General features: G+C 39.1%; 1 protein-coding gene, 1 long non-coding RNA gene and 1 pseudogene across 6 annotated transcripts in view; 1 reads left to right on the top strand and 2 right to left on the bottom strand.

Moving 5' to 3' along the window:
* Nucleotides 1-3,980: 3,980 nt before the first annotated feature.
* LOC143393978 (uncharacterized) lies at nt 3,981-4,887 on the bottom strand. The gene is made up of 2 exons (XR_013090657.2): nt 4,666-4,887; nt 3,981-4,125 (listed from the first exon to the last, which is right to left on the bottom strand). It is a non-coding gene; the product is annotated as an uncharacterized LOC143393978 (long non-coding RNA).
* Nucleotides 4,888-8,389: 3,502 nt separating this feature from the next.
* Eif2ak4 (eukaryotic translation initiation factor 2 alpha kinase 4) overlaps nt 8,390-17,244 on the top strand; it is a 102,910-nt gene continuing 94,055 nt past the window's right edge. For all 5 annotated transcript variants that reach the window (XR_013090762.2, XM_076850542.2, XM_076850543.2 and 2 more), the window contains exon 1: nt 8,390-8,586. Coding sequence is in view for 4 of the 5 variants with exons in the window: in XM_076850542.2 (XP_076706657.2) it covers nt 8,443-8,586 (144 nt within the window). In the remaining variant the exon portion in view is untranslated. The remainder of the gene's footprint in view (nt 8,587-17,244) is intronic.
* LOC143393979 (small ribosomal subunit protein eS19 pseudogene) lies at nt 15,290-15,718 on the bottom strand (annotated as a pseudogene).

A 17,244-nucleotide genomic window follows, 5' to 3' on the forward strand; every position in this document is an offset into this window, starting at 1 on the left:
TGCCGAGGGAGGTGACGCCATCTTGGCCCCGCGGAGCGTGACTTCCTTACGGCAAGTGTAGGAGGCGAGGGATTTGGTGTCTGGCGGCTGGGACACGCTCCCTACTCCTCCTGGACCTCTCTTCATTTATTGCTACCGTTACTATCCTGGAGCTTGTCAGCTTGGGCTGCCTGCAAGCCCTTAACTACACGTCTCTGCCACCTTTGCAGGGAGCCCAGTCTCCTGGCTTCTCTGTCAGTCCCTAAGTGTAGCTGAAGTATTTAAGAAATATGGAACATAGGAACCCAGTGCGTGGTTTCCTAGATTCTTTTATTGGATCTCTTTTCTAAAACATAACACAGTATAATCCAAGCGTAGTGGATTCTGGCAATGAAGAGTTGGGAGGAAGCACCTTCCTAAGGGCTGATGCTAAAGCTGGGAAACTGGGATAAACAAGTGAATTAAGACTATAAAAGAGAAACCAAATAGGAGAATGGATCTAGAAAAAAGAAAAGGAGAAATGAGACAAGAAAAGAAAGATTTTGCATAGTTTGACTTAATGGCAACTAGTTTCTTTTGTACAGCATGAAGTACATGGTAGAGGACTTTGACATAGTGAATGACAAGATCAGCTTCAAGAACAATAACCCTTAAGCAGTGATTTAAATTAGTTATTTTTTGGTTGCCCCAAGGATGATCCTGCTATAGTTAGACTATTTTACTCTCACTGGTCACCCTTCTTATTTATTGATCTTTAGAGGGCAGAAATCTATGTTAGATATATCTTTGGATTTTCACAATACCTGCATATGGTAATTCTTCATGTAAACAGTTACATTAAACTTTACAGAGACCAAAAAGAAGAGGGAAATTAATAATTACATTAATTATACTCCATCAAAAAAAATTGCCATTTCCAGTAGTTAAAATTAGTTCGGTGAGGCTAAACATGTTTTTCAAATGAAACCTCTTATACTGTAATCATAAAGCACAAATCATAATAGTAATTCATTAACATTCAGCACACTCCTTAAGGAAAGGCTGGAGAAGACTGTGTGCAAATAGAGTTGTTTGGTAATAGTCTAAAACACCTACCTTCACCCTCTGGCACCTACTCAAAACAATTGGAATATAGATGTGGGAAAACAAAAAAAAATGAAGAAAGCAAAAAACTGTATTTTCATTTTGAAAAGACACCTCTAAATTCTTTACAGTCCCTATTTTGGTGTTAGGATATAGAGTTAGTGGTATCAACAACCTAATGAACTGAGCTCTCCATGATTCTCAGATGTGAGGAAGGTTTGCCCCAGGAACAAATAGAGCCAAGGACAATGTGTCGTGAGTACGTCTATGAACTTTTCACTCATTACAATCATGAGTCAAGAGAAGTTAAGATTGACATGTAATGTTAGAGGTTGGATATGATTTAAAGACATGTTAATTGTCTATAGTAGTATCATTTATATAGATATAATGGTATTATTTATTGCTGGGAGCCATCAGCCAAGTAGGTATGACAAATTCCTTGCCAGCTTACTCCCATGCTGTCTAGTGGAAGGACTTCTGAAAGGTGACCTTGCTCAAGGACCAGGGCAGGATCCGTGTTTAGGGTGTTCCCCCTTTAGAATAGGGCGGTTTAGCATAATAGGAGATTAGGGTGTTCCCCCTTTAGAATAGGGCAGTTTAGCATAATAGGAGATTAGGGTGTTCCCCCTTTAGAATAGGGCGTATCCTGCTGCTGAGTTCCTCTTGAGTGCTTAGGGTCAGGCAGTATATTTTGGGAGACAGAAGCCCATGCGGAGTGGATTTGGGCAGAGTAGTGGATTTGGGAGTGGATTTGGGCAGAGAACGTGGATTCCCCCATAACGTGTTTGTAGATGGCCGGTGTGAGTTTGGGAATAAAGAATTGCTGTTTGAATCTACAAGCTGTGTGGAGACTCGTGATTTGTGCCCAGCCAGAGACTGCGGCAATTTATATGTGTCTGGTCATTTACTACTGCATAAAAAACCATGACAAATTTAGCAGCTTGAACAACTCCACATGCCATCAACTAGGGTAATTCAAAATCACTGGCTGAATCTGAAATCTAAAAGCTGTTCACTCACAGGCTGGAAGTAGATGTCGCCTGTTATCTGGGAACTTAGCTGGAGCTGTCAGCTAAAATATCTACATGTGGCCTCTCCATGTATCTGCTTGGCTTTCCCACAGCCTGACAATTATATTCCACAATATAGCATCCCAAGAAAGACAGTCCTAAGAGAATAAGGTGGAAGCCATATTGACTTTTATAACCTAATCTCAGAATTCACATAACATCACTTCCACTATACTCCATTGTGGGAGATCAACCTCACACATGAAAGAGTCACACTCCACGGGTGGCTGGGTGCTGAGGCGCTCAGTCACAGAAATGTGGCAGAGCTTTCCCCACCCTTCTTGGGTTCAAGGGAGGGTGCCTCGTGCATAGATGTGTCTTGCTACAGCCCCATGGGTGAAGCTATACTCACCTGTTCCTTTGTAATATAACCCTTTGCCCTGTTTAGGGTAGAATCTTCCATGGAAGTGCCTTGTGTGTGTCCCCTTCTCTTACTGTGCCCTTGGGTGTGGCCTACCCAGGTGTCAGTCAACCTGCTGACAGTGGACATCATGAAGATAGACTCAGCCCCCTGAAACCTGACCCCTTGCCTCATTTGAATAGCTTCTTCTGAATAAAAGGAGTCAGTGCTCTCGCTTTCTCTCTTGCTGCAGACCCTTAAGGTCAGAGGAGCCGTCACAGCGACCCCAAAGACAAAAGGTATTTGTGTCTCTTGTGTGGTTATTTTGCACAGCCCAGTTAGCCCAGTTTAACTGGAGTGACTTCTAAGCCTTTTAATCACAAGAACAGAAACCCGGCACTCTACTAAAGTAGTCCCAAAATCACTGTGTTTAAGGGAGAGGGATGTAGACCACAACTCTCAAAGTAAGGAGTATGCTCTTTTGTAAACAGAGCATGTGGAATGAGAAATGTTACAATCATTTAACAAAATGTTCCATTTTAGATATCTTATTTGGAATTAAAGTTGAACAGGTCAAAAACTACATGCATTAATTACTGTCCATTTCAATTACTTACAGGTATAATCTTGGAGGCTGCTATACAAAATGCCTTATTCTAAGCAGCTTATAAACAACAACAAAAAATTTTTTTTCACAGTTCTATAAACTGGATGTCCAAAATCAAGGCACCTACAGATTCAGTGACTGCATTCTGACTCATAATTCATGCCTTCTAGCTGTGTCTTCACATGGTTAGAAAAGTACCCTTTTATAAAGGCACTAATCACATTCATGAGGGTGAGCTCTCATCACATAATCACCTGCTCAAGCAGGGGGGGTCTCCTCATAACTTCACACTCGTGATGAGGTTTCAACATAGAACTTATGAGGGGAAGAAACAATATTTAGACTATAGCAGATGTTATGTTGATATGAGCTGGCCAGGAAATAACACTTGGCAGCAATCAAGTACATGGCCAGAGCTAAGGACAGATGATTGGAATTACCAGCCTACACTCTTTGTGCTGATAATTTTATCCAAAATCCTCTGAAGCTACAGTAAAGCAAATCATAAACAATGAAGTACAGTTTTGTTTTCTTTTAAGGCAACATCTGACTCTAGCTCTAGAAAATGCTATCACAAGTCATTTTTCTTTACATTCATCTCCCATAGAATAGTCTAAGATGGCATCCTCCCAACTTAAAACCACTTTATGTTCCCAAAGTTTTGATGTGATGACTAATTTTATGTGTTGACTTAACTAGGTTAAGAGATGCCCAAATAACTGATAGAACATTATTTGTGAATGTATCTGTGAGGGTGTTTCTGAGAGACTGACATTTGAATCAGTAGGCTGAGTAAAGAAAATCCAACCTCATCAATGTGGGTAAACATCATACAATTTGTTGGCAGCCTGAATAAAAAAAAAAAAAATAAAAAATAAAAAGAACAAAAAAGCAGAGAAAGGAGGAAGGGTGAATTTATTCTCTCTTATTGAACTGGAACATCCATCTTCTTCTGTCTTCAGGCCTTAGTAGTCACTGAATTACACTACCAACTTTCCTTCATTTCCACCTTGCAGATGGCAGATTGTGGGACTTCTCAGCCTCTGTAATTCCATGAGCCAATTCTCAATATCCTCTTTCATATATATAAATGAAATAAATATTATAAAGTATGATATATATATATATTATAAAGTATGATATATATATATATATATATATATATATATATATATTTCATTGGTTCTATTTCTCTGGAGAACCCTGAAACCTGATTAATACACCTGTTTCATGATTAATATAGTTGATTAGCACTGAGGATCCATTTTTCCATAGAAATAATAAACATGGTGATAGAGTTTTGAGGAAAAGAGGAATCCCAAAGAGGGAGTGAGAGGTTCTGGGGATTAAGTACCCCAAGGAAAGTTCTAGTCATTCTCTAGATCTATCTCCCTCTCCAAAGTTCTGCCTTGTTCAGTCTGCACAGCATTTAATGAAGTTACTCTTCTACATGTGTCTGTAGTTCACTCAATTTAACGCATGTTAAGGCTCTGTGTTACAAACACAATTAGGGAAGCAGTATGTGGAAAACAACAGATTTTTACAGATTTCCCCAATCATCTGTTCTGAAATTAATCATATACCTATTGAAACTTGCTTGTGGATTTTCTTGTAACCACTGGAATATAGGTGTGATGATCAATTTTATGTGTCAAGTTGACTGGGTCATGAGGAACCCATATATTCAGTCAAGCATTATTCCAGGTGTGTCTGTGAGGGTATTTCTGGATGGGATTGATATGAATGAATAGACTGAATAAAGCAGATTGTCCTCCACTGTGTGAGTGGATCTTGTCCAATCAGTTGAAGACCTGAAGAGAAAAAGAAAATAAAGAGAAAAATATTACTTAGGTAGCATTTCTTTCTGTTGAACTGTCTTTGAGCCGTGCCTGGACTCCAGCTTAAACATTGGCTCTTCTTGGGTCTTGAGCCTGCTGGCTTTTGAAATGAAACTCCACCATTGGTGTTTCTGTTCTCAGGCATTAGACTTGGGTTGGAACTATACCACCAGCTCTCCTAAATTTCTATCCTGCTGACTGCAAATCTTGGAACTTGTTAGGCTCCATGATTGTGTCAGTCAATTCTTCATAATTAATCTCTTTCTATATGTATATTTATCCTGTTATGTTCTCTTTGGAGAACCCTAATTCAATAAGTAATTTTTTAAAAATAACTCTTTCCTTTTCAACTTTTTCCTTTATTCTTAGGATTAATAGTAATTGCAAAGCCCAACATGGTAAGTGAGGTGGATCCAATGGGTTTTATTTTCCTTTACTTCTTCCCTCCTATCCTTCACATGCCCCTGGGTGGCCTTTTACTAATGACAGAAGAGAAAAGCTGGAGAAATTTAAGTATTTTTGTGTGATAAGCCCAAAAGCAGCATGCTGAGAAAAGTCTTTATGGCACTTGGCTACCCATCTGGAATAAGCAGTTCTATTTTCAAATGACTATTTCTATGCCTATATGAAAGAATAGATATTGCAGGTTATTATGTAGAGATCACAAACATTCAATAATATTTCATTGTCCTCTTCTTGGAACCACACAGAAGAATGTATTTCTCAGTTGCACTTGCAGGTGGGCAGGTTCATGTGACTATTATGACTAATGAAATATGAGCGGTTGTGGAGTCGTTTGTGGGCTGAGACAGTGAAACGCTATTTGTGATTCTCAAGTCCCTCTTCTTCCCTGCCATTGTGATTGTGGAAGGGGCCTTGTGTTGAAATGGAAGAGCCAAAAGATGGAAGCATCTTATGTCTCTGAATCACCATATAGGAGGGCACATACCCTGGAGGGCCAACCAAACTCATGAAAAATTTGGTAAGTGAATATTTATTATACCAAGCAACCAAGATTTTTTACAGTTACACACTATTACAGCATAACCCAACATATCCTGGCAGATATAGTTATAAAAATTGGGGACTAAATATTTAAAAGCACAGTTTATTTTATTTCTGGGAACAGAAGAAGATATTGAGTCAGGACTTTTAAAAGTCTCTGTGAATATTGACAGTGGCAATAAGGATCTCTTAAGTCCTTGTGAAATGAAAGTGGTAGCAGATAATAGAAACTCTGGGCATCTTTGAGTTGAAATATTGAGATTTTCACATCTAAAAACATTGGTCTCTGATAAACTTGTATTGTTTAAATGAATTTTTGGAGAGCACTAAAGCTTAATATAGCAGAAAACCTATTTCTCTCTTTCTGGAAACCTAGGTTATCATTTTACACAGGAAAAACCACCAACTTTCTCAAGATTAAAGAGTTCATTATAGTGTGCACAGTGGTTGGAGTATTAGGAGCATAAATCCTGGTCCTGGGTTTGAATGCCCACTTCACCATTTCCAGTTGTGTTCAAATAACATTGGGTAGTTGTTTTGCCTCTCTAAATCCAGCTTAAAAATACCTATTTTGCAAAGTTGTTTTGAGGGCAATAAAGAATTTAATTAATGAAAATCCTGACAATGTCTGGCACATTGTACAATAGCAATAAAGGGTAACTATGCAAGATGAATTCCTGTTTATTGATGTTTAAAGAAAAAATATCCAAGAGGAAAAAAGCATCACCTTCCAACCTTTAAAAAATCTGTCCTGGAATGTAGCTCAGTGGTATCAGTGGTAGAGTGCTTGCTCAGCATATATAAAGCTCTGAGTTAAATCCCCAGCACCAAAACATAAAAAATAAAAACATCTGTAGATCTAAAGAAAATATTATATAACAAGCCCTATATTTAAAAAAATGAAAGAATCACTTATTTTGCAATAAACAAAGGACAGAAGTTTGGAATTTAACCTTTTCACCATTGGGCTAAACATTTATATTCTTAGTTTGGTATATAGTAATTTACCATCAAAACAATTATCTGTTTAAAATATATCATCTATTTTAGTTAACTTTTTGCTGCTGTGACCAAAAGACATGAAAAGAACAATTGGAAGAGGAAAGTTTACTTTGGGCTCACAGTTTCAGAGGTCTCAGTTCATTGACTGCCAGCTCCATTCCCTCCAGGCCAGGGTGAGGGAGAATAATATACTTGGCGGAAGTGTGTGGATGAGGAAAACCACTCGGGCCATGGCCATCAGAGAGAAAGAGAGAGAGAGAGAGAGAGAGAGAGACTCTGACTTAATTAACCAGGGACAAAATATATACCCCCAAAACACACCCTAGTGACCTACCTCCTTCAATCATACCCTACCTGCCTTCAGTTACCACTCAGCTAGTCCCTATAGGAGATTAATTCACTGATTGGATTAAAGCTCTTATAATCCAACCATTCCTTCTATATACTTTTTTGCATTGTCTCACAATGGGGGATACCTAATCTAAACCAGAACATCGTGTATTCCAAATTACTCCAATATATGGAACAGGAAATTAGTTTCCTATGGATCTGAGTTTCTAATTGTCCTTGTACCTACAGATTTGCTATTAAATTCATCAAGTATTTCAGGGAAGTGGGAAGTTGAATGACCTTCCCTTCCCTCCCCAGGAAGCCTCAATAGTCCCACACAGACATATACATATGCACATACATGTGCACAAACACAGTGATCATAAAGCAAATCAGACTTAATTTTTTAATAGCAAATGTGCCAAACTAAAAAAATTCATCCATGAATATTATCACCCTCAAAGGAGTCACCTTGAGAAGCCATTTAGTTGTAAAAGAATATCTTGCTTTCTAAACCCCTTTAGGGGACTCCTCTTTTATGGTTCATTTCAGAAGCTAGCATAACACTTCCTATATTCCCGGTCATGACAAATATGCCCTTTAAGATTAGCCAGGCACAATGGCACACGCCTGTAATCTCAGTGGCTTGGGAGGCTAAGGCAGGAGGATTGGGAGTTCAAAGCCAGCCTCAGCAAAAGCGAGGTGCTAAGCAACTCAGTGAGACCCTTTCTCTAAATAAAATCCCCCCCCCCCAAAAAAAAAGAATAAATTTTATTCCTTTTTAGTAAGAATCAAAAGTTATCTGGTAGTCTAAGGCACTTCTGTTAAAGAGACTTGTTTCGTAAAAACTATCCAATCTGGTACTATCTTTCCAATCTGTGTAATTTGTTCGCCCACATTCATGCAGTTCCTTTACTTGCTTTTCTCCTGCATAACGTGAGCAAGGCTTTCTCCCAGCCTCGGTCAGCCAGGGTTCCTCCAGCCCCAAGAGTCCCCGTGGGGCCCAGCCGAAATCCCGCCCCAATTCCGCCCCAATCCCGCCCCTGGCGTGGAGTCCCGCCCATGGACCCGCCTCTTCTCGGCCCCGCCCACAGGCCCGTCTCCGGCACCGGGCCCCGCCCCCCAGCTCGCCTAGGGCGGGTAGCCGCCGCTGCCAGGCCGCCCTGCCTTGGCAGCCTTGTAGCCATGACTGGGGGCCGCGGGGTTCCCGGGCGCAGCCGGGATGAACCTCAGGAGAGCTACCCGCAGCGGCAGGACCACGAGCTGCAGGCCCTGGAAGCTATATACGGAGCCGACTTCCAAGACCTGCGGCTGAACGCGTGCGGACCGGTAGGAACGTGGCGGATCTGGCCTGAGCTGGCTTCCCACAGCCCGGCCTCTCTTAACCCTGAGGTTTACAGTTTGGGCGGCCCCTTTAGGATTCTGCAGTTTTTTTTCATTCCTCCAATTCCACCCATGCTCACACTCTGTCCTCGAACCTTAGCTGGTCTCTAGACCCCCTACCTGGACCGAATTTGGAGATTTTTCCGAGTCTTACTTGGCACCATTTCTTATTCCTACTGACCCCCAAACATCCCTGCCTTTTTCCAACTTTGCCTTCTCCCTCCCACCCCCTGAGTTCTCGAGGAGGATATAGTAGCACATTCACAGTCACCCTATGCTACTGTGGCCTGGGAACGCTTTGGGAGCGCTTGCACAGGCCTTGGGCTTTCAATCAGAATTTCTAGGTCTCACCTATGTATTCAGAACTGTACAAGTCATAATTCTTACCTCACTCCTAGGCATCGTCATGTTTTCGGTATGGCAGAACTTTCTGTGCCTTCCTTTGAGGCAGTTAGTTGAGAATACTATAGAATGCATTCGTCTTAGAAGTTTACCAGAGAAGTTATACTGAGTCTAGACTTTTTAAGTGGCCAGTTGGCTTAAAATATCATTTTCCTTTTTTTCTGGAAGTTAAGATATACCATAAGCTTCTGATACTGTTTCCCCCATTCTTGAAGAGTTGATCTGCCAAACTAATATGTTTCTAAACATTGTCATTTAAAAATATTACTTGCTTCATCTGCCTTTAATTCTAGCATTTTACAGCTTCTGCCTTATCTACACATCTGCCTTCTGTAAGGGCAGAAGAGTCTCCCAACCCAACCTGCTTCTTCCTTCTTCTATTAAATACTGTGATACACCATGGGAATGAAACTGGGCAAAACAGACAAAAATCCTGCCCTCAGGGAGGTTACTTTTCCAGTACTTAATTTCCAGAATTATTTTTAACTGTGTATACTGCTTATACATGTTTTTAGTAAAATAATAAATTAATTTACTGGTCATCTGGCAACTTCTCTATTCCCAAACATTGAGAACCAGGAAGTAGACCCATTAAGCAGCCAAAATTTTTGTTACAAGTGTGCACCCAACTCAGTGCAAAACCCCTGAGACTTCATTCAGAGCCAGTTTACTTTATACAGAGCTTATTATCTGCTCCTAATGCTCTAGAAAATAGGAGGGAAGAAGCAGCTGCTTTTGGATAGAGACACTGATCATCCCATGAATTTATAGCTGATGTCAGTAAGCCCAAGAATTTATAGCTAGTGGTTTTTATAATAAGATATAAAAATACACAAAACAAAAACTATAAAAGGCAGGCAGAAGTATTGGATAGCATCTGTGGCCATGAATCTTTAGGAATATGATCACCTGTATAGGCCTCATAAGAAAATAATTGATGGATGAGTCAGTTTACTCATTCAACAAGTCCTTATTAGCACCTGCTATTTGCTAGTCTTCAGGGAAGGGTTATGCAGGTCCACAATCCTTTATCCAGAACGCCTGAGGCCTGATGGCTTTCAGAATTGTTCCTGTTCACATTCATGGGTGCATGTTCCACACTATCTAATGCCTTCCTCCAAGTTTTGGGCAGCATCCAAAAATCAAGAATGAATATTCAAATTTCACACTAAACAAGACAAAGACTATTAATAATCCTGTATCAATTCTGGCCAAATTTGCTGCCAATACCTTCAAAGAGATTTTTAAAAAATTTTTGGGTGGTGTTATAATGTAAATTCAGTTTAGCATATGAATATCATTTATAAAGAAACATCTGGAGTCATGTGCTAAAAATTATGCTATAAATAAAAAAGTTTGGATACCACTAGTTTAAACTATAACTTATAGTTAAAAGACAGTTATAAATTATTATTGTTATTTATCTTGGCTAGCTTTCCATATCAGCAAAGGGACTGCTCCCTTATAATTTATTTTTTAATATTTTTTTAGCTGTAGATGGACACAATACCTTTATTTTACTTATTTATTTTTGTGTGGTGTTGAGGATCCAACCCAGTGCCTCACACACACTAGACGAGCGCTTGCTTTCCTTCTTCTTCGCTATCATTGTATATATCAGACTTTTTCATCTTTTCTAGTAGATCAGTGAAACATGTTTTAATTTTTATTTCTTTGGTTATAAATTATATAGCTCACCTTTGTTTGTAAGCCATTGATTTTTTTTCCTATGAATTGTTTGTGTTCTTTTATTTTTCTATTTTGCGGTGTATCTTCTTATTTGGAAGAGGTAGGCAGATATATGTTAGGAAAATTATCATTTTGAGTTATCATATATTATAAATATTTACCCTAATTAACCATGCATATTTTATATTTATTTAATTTACACAATTAAACTTTTTTTTTTTTTTTTTTTTTTAGAGAGAGAGAGAGAGAGAATTTTAATATTTATTTTTTAGTTTTCAGCGGACACAACATCTTGTTTATATATGGTGCTAAGGATCGAACCCGGGCCACACGCATGCCAGGCGAGCCCGCTACCACTTGAGCCACATGCCCAGCCCACAATTAAACATTTTTAATGGAATCAAAATGAACTATTTTTTGTATTGTTGTCACTTTGGATTTTTTTCCCCTAAGAAAAAACTTGTCTGCTCCAATGTTACCAAACAAAAACGATTTTTTGAGATTTTATTTAATTTTTCATGACTTCATTTTTAAATTTTCATCAAATAAATATAGAAATAACTGGGTGTAGGTGGGTATTGTGCTGCATGTCTGTAAATCTCAGCTACTCAGGAAGCTGAAGCAGGAGGATCACAAGTTCAAGTTCAGTCGGGGTAACTTAGACTGTATCTCAAAATAAAAAATTCTTACAAAGGTTGGGGAGGAAGTTCACTGGTACAGCTAAGTTTAATCCTAAATGCCACAAAAATAAATATAAAAATGTCATTTTTTAAAAAAAATTCCACCTTAGCTCTATCATGTAGGTCTAGGTCACCCTCTTTGTGTAATCTTCCACACCCCCAGTTAGTCAGTCAGTTGAGATTTTCAGTCTTTTTCACTACTAATTTGAAATGCCACCTTTATGTTAAGTTTTAGGACTGAATTTGCATCTATTTTACTTTTTAATATGCTTGAGGATTTGTTTAACTATATTGTAACAGATCAGGAGGGTATCAAAGTTTATGATCCTATTAGGAAGCAAATATAATTCATGTCTTATAGCAATATATGATCTTCTCTAAATGACTTCTTATTCTATATTCATGTCACCTGCATTTCCAGTGTTCAGAACAATTTTTTTTCTCATTTATGATGTTATATATTTACAAATGATACAACCTATGTTTTTCCTCTCCTTTAATGCTCTCAAAAGGTTTTGGTTGCCTGTTACTTTGTGTTTGTTTGCCTGCAAATATTTCAGGAATGCATAATTTCTTGGTGCAGGTTAAGTCAACAATTTTTTTAGCATTCAAATGACCATTTGTCTTCTATGCATAAAGGAGACCCCCTCTAGCCTACTCCCAGTATCCGCTCAGTATACCTGGGCTGTAAGATTTTTAATCAAATTCTCTTCAACTCCCAGAGTCCTTAAATGCCCTAATATGAGCTGATTCTTGGTATCCTAAACACATCTTGCAAAATGCCTCTTCACATGCTGAGAAATTTTTCTATTTGCTTGAGAAAAGCCTAACAAATATTCTGCTCTAATCTCTGAAAGCACTATTCCCTGAGTGGTTTGGGGATTTTGTTTAGGTGTTTTGTTTGTTTTTCTTTCAGTGAGATTGTAACAGGTAGGATTAAGTTTGGCCACATATGACAGTAAAATTTAACAACAAAGTTAATATTTTTGCATGTAGAAGTCCAGAGTCTGAGACCTCTTCTATTTTGCTGTTGTCCCATCATCATTATGCCCCTCATGGTCTCCCATAGCTGTCCAAATTCTAGCTTTCACACCTATTTTCCAGCTGGCTGAAAGGAGAAAGGGATGAAAAAGTTGCATCCCTTTGTTTTAAGGTCACTTCCTGTAAATTGCATATGACAGTTCTTCTTTCATTTGATTGTCCAGAAATCAATCCAGGGTTCACATGTATCTGCAAAGGATCCTGGGAAATGTATTCAGCTAAAAGGTCAGAGGTTCTGTTGCTACGAAATAAAAAGAAGAATGGGTATTGAAGATAATAGTCTTTGCTGAGAAAAACCCCCATAGTCTGTGACTTATGGAGAGAAATGCCACTCTGGTCATTAAACTCTGTTGGCCAAAATAAAGGCCTTAAAAGTAACCAGTCAGCCCAACAGCTTCAATGTCTTGCTCTTCTCATTTTGAGTTGGCCTTGGTACTCAATCCTGACAAGTTATTGGATTTTTCTGTCATTCTTCAGTGGCTCTGGTCTGTTCCTTCATCCACTGGATTCATGTTCCTATCACTGGATTCATATGCCTTTTAAAGCTGAAACCTTTATGCATCATGAGTCCTTCACTTTTTATCAAAATTCTTTCCTCTTTTCTAAGTTTGTTTTGGTGTTATCTGGGCTTATTACCATTTCCACTGTTGACCTGCTCGTGTTGCTATGCTATGCAAGTACCTGACACTAGATCTCCCTTATATTTTATGGCTGGTCCAACCAGAAATGGTTACAGGATTCTAACTCTGCTTTTATGGGACCCAGGGTCCTGCACACCAATTTCCCATTCACACTTAGTGGCCTTAGGGCTGGCTGAGAAAGGCCTCTTTCCTTGAGGCTTGCCAATCTTTAATTCTATTTGTTGAATAGAGTACATTTATTAAACATTCCATTTAGTAAAGAATATCTTATAAATGTGCAGTCCTCCAATAAGCCACTGTTTCCTGAAACTTGCTTCCTGTTCCAGTGCTTCAGAATAAAGTAATGACCAAGCCATGCTCTTTCCCAAGATTTCACATTCAAGGATACTCTTTACTGCTTATATAAAGAAAAAGGGAGGTCTGGGCCTAGCTGACTTGACGCGACGCGACGCGACCTGGGTACCTGGAGCCAGATTTAGCCCAGGAGACCCTGATAGCTCTATTTTTTCTGGTAATAATCTGAATATTCAATGCTTTTCTACCTCTACCTGCTTCATCATGACTACTTGCCTGGTATTAGGATGGTTTGGTTGTAATAATCCAGTAATTCTGAGAAATTCAGAAGAGACCCAGTTCAGCACAATAGTTTTGACAAATCAGATAAGACAAATCAAGAATCCTTTTGGCTTAGAGATCACAAACCAGTACACTGGTTTGGGTGCTCTTGCCATGGTACACATGCCTGTGTGATGGTTAAGTATTTTCAGCAGTGCCCAATAAATAGGAATTCAAGCAGGAATCTTTATATGTCACAGTTAAAAAGAATAAGATAGGGGCTGGGATTGTGGCTCCGCGGTAGAGCACTTGACTAGCATGAGTGGGGCTGGGTTGATCCTCGGCACCACATAAAAATAAAGATATTGTGTTGTGTCCATGTACACCTAAAAAATAAATTTAAAAAATTTCAAAAAAAAAAGAGTAAGATAAAGACAAACTAAAAACTCTTTGAAGATGTTACAACTGAAAAGTACATTTTCTACAGCAGAAATTTTGTGTTCTTGGAATTCATCATAACATAGACTCTATAGTATTGACTGTGAATGAAAATTCCGTTTTGACTTTATAAAATACATGTATGCTAAAAATTGTTTGTTTCTACTCAGGATGCTAAATGCTGGAATCCACCTGTGTTAACGTATAAAAATTCATTCAACTCCTGGGGGAAAAAAGACAAAAGGGAAATTTTATTTATTTATTTTTTAATTTTTTTTTGAGAGAGAAAGAGAGATTTTTTTTTAAACATTTATTTTTCAGTTTTCGGTGGACAAAACATCTTTATTTTATTTGTATGTGGTGCTGAGGATCGAACCCAGCACCGCGCGCATGCCAGGCGAGCGCATTACCGCTTGAGCCACATCTCCAGCCCAAAAGGGAAATTTTAAACCAGATTTGTTACCTTCCATCTGTGGAGATAACTCACCTCAAATGCTATCTAAGTGTTCCTCACAAATTCTTTTTATCCTGAGCCCAAGAACCTTGGTTTGCATTTGTAATTTCTGCTTTTACATCCTGCTGATACTTACGGTTTTTGCTCCTTCCAATTATAAGGTACTACTTCGGTTTTCTTCCTTCAAAATCAGCAGATAGGCTTTTACTCCCAGGTAGCATCCTTACTTCGATCCTTCACATTGGGCTTGCTAGCTCTCAAATATCTTACTTTACGAAGACCATCTGTATGGCATCTTCCCTTACTTTTCTAGCTTCTTGTTTCTTTTGCCTGTTTTAAGCTATGACAGTCAGTATGAATTTAGAGCCCTATTCTCACTTTTCTGAAATATTATTTTCATTTGTCAGTAACAAAGTGATAAAGTGAAAGTAGATTAGTAAAAGATACATTGACCCTTCTTAGGACTCTACTGTATTCTTAGATTTTTGTGCTTCTTTATAGATTTGACATTAAAATACTGTGTTCTGTACTTTCTAAAGTGACAAACAGGAAAAGATAGGGAAAAAATATTTTCTTAACAAAATTATGAATTGATGATCATAGTGTCTTTCTGAAATTTATGGCCAGTGAGATAAGAAAGTCTGTCAAGATTTGACCTGCTAGAGAAAGCCACCGGAAAAATTCTGTCTAGCCTTCCTCTCTGTTGTTTTTGCTTTTAACAAATCAGGCGATTTATTAACCTGTTTGTTCTAATGCTTCTTGTTGGCAGCTGCCACCAGACTGGTGATTCTATCTGGATCTCTCTGCCCTTACGGTATCAGTTTACAACCTCCAACTTGGTCCTTTTCCACCATTATCAGCCTCTCCTGGGCTTGAAGGACTCTATGGACCAAGTCAAGAGCCTTAGCTGAAGTGGCTGGGCATGACTTCGTCTCTCTGAGGTCCCCCATAGATCTTGGTCATGGAGCCAACTGCAGCACCGCCCTGGAGGTACAGGTACTATGCTGTGAAAGCTGCTTGTGTGCGGTTCTCTTTTTAGGAAGCAACCTCTTTGTTTTTGGCCCACTTGACTTCATCTACCCTTTGGAGACTTTCAACTTCCAGAACTTGTTGAGAACAGCTGCCAGAGCTCTGAGAGACTCCTTCTGGTTTCCATCTTTCATAGTAACTCCAGGCATCCTGTGGCCTCCTGCTCCCAGCCAGGAGAAAGGGGTCTCTGGGTTGATTTTGGTTTTGTTTTCCCAAAATGGACATATATGTAACCTCCCTCCTTCACTAGATTGTTGATATAAAATGAGTAACAGTAATTCAGGAAGACTCATTCATTGGATTTACTTCAGAATAAGTAAATCCTAAATCCTAAGATGATGGTGTAGGGAGGAACAACCTATTATATGGCAAGTATTGACTCTAAGTTGGTAATTGTTAAACTGGATAGTGGATATAGGGGGTTCATTATACCATTATTTCTGCTTTCTGTTTGAAAAATTCCATTTAAAAAGTTTGTTTGTTTGTTTGTTTGTTTGTTTGTTTTAAGTGAGGCTATTTAAGGAGATTGGTGAAGGCATAGTTTCTCATGTCTTTTTAAGCACCCTTAGCAGCTAAAATGATTCCTATGTTGAATTCCTCCTAAAATATAAATCAGAGAAAGCTGGGCTGCTGTGGTTGAAGAAGAACAGGAGGCCTGGAGCCTGTTTGGTCTCATTACTCACCCTTTGAGGCTCCTCTTAGGAAACCCACCAGCCTCTACTCCTGCTATTTCCCTCCTATTTCTCTGGAAATGGAGCCCCTCCTCCTGTTGAAGTCCAACTGTCTTGGCATGTCCAGGATCCATTGGCTTCCACCCTCTAAAGGCTTTTGCAGCTTTAGGTTCTAATTTGCATCTTTTCTGCTCTTTAAAAACATTGCCATCAGTGTCCTCACATGCTGTAGTGTTTCCTACCTTTCAAAACAGAACAAAAATTCCTCCGTTAATTTCATATTCCCTCCATCCACACCCAGTCTCTGGCACCATTCATAATGTCCCTTAATACCCAAATCTTGAAAGAGTTGTCTGCACTTGCAGTGTCCACTTCCTTACCTAGCACTTCTCAACACTGTAGGATATGTGTTCCGTTCCCATGAGACCTGCTCTTGGCAAGGCGGTCCTCCTCCTCCTCCAGTTGTAAATGCTTTCTGCCTTATACCACCTCCTCATGCAACTGGACAAGGCTCTTTCCATTTGCTTCCTTCACAGCCTGATCTTTTTATCAGCTTTACCTCAAAATTAATTTTCTCTTTTTCTCACCTTTGCTACCAACACAGGCTGCATGTTATAATTGTGGGGTTTTTTTTGTTGTTGTTTTGTTTTGTTTTTGTGTGGGGGGGGGGGTTGCTTGAAATGAAAATCAGAGCCTCATGCATGCTAGGCAAGTGCTTTACCACTGAGCCACATTCCCAACTCTGTTGAAATGGTTATTTCCTTCTGCTTTTATCATCCCCATTCATTTTTTACTCAGCAGCCAAAGCCATCTTTTTAAATATATGGTAGACCATATCATTCCCCCCTTAAAATTCTGCCAAATAATTCGCCTAACTGATGAGGCTCTGTGGAATTCAGCCATTTTCTATCTACCTGCTTTACCTGGCCTTCCCTTTCCTGATGTGTTCCAAACATACCAGCCTCCTTTTCATTTTTGGCTCATACCAATCTCATATTCACTTC

This window comes from Callospermophilus lateralis, chromosome 3 (genome assembly GCF_048772815.1).
Source record: "Callospermophilus lateralis isolate mCalLat2 chromosome 3, mCalLat2.hap1, whole genome shotgun sequence".
Lineage (NCBI taxonomy): Eukaryota > Metazoa > Chordata > Mammalia > Rodentia > Sciuridae > Callospermophilus > Callospermophilus lateralis.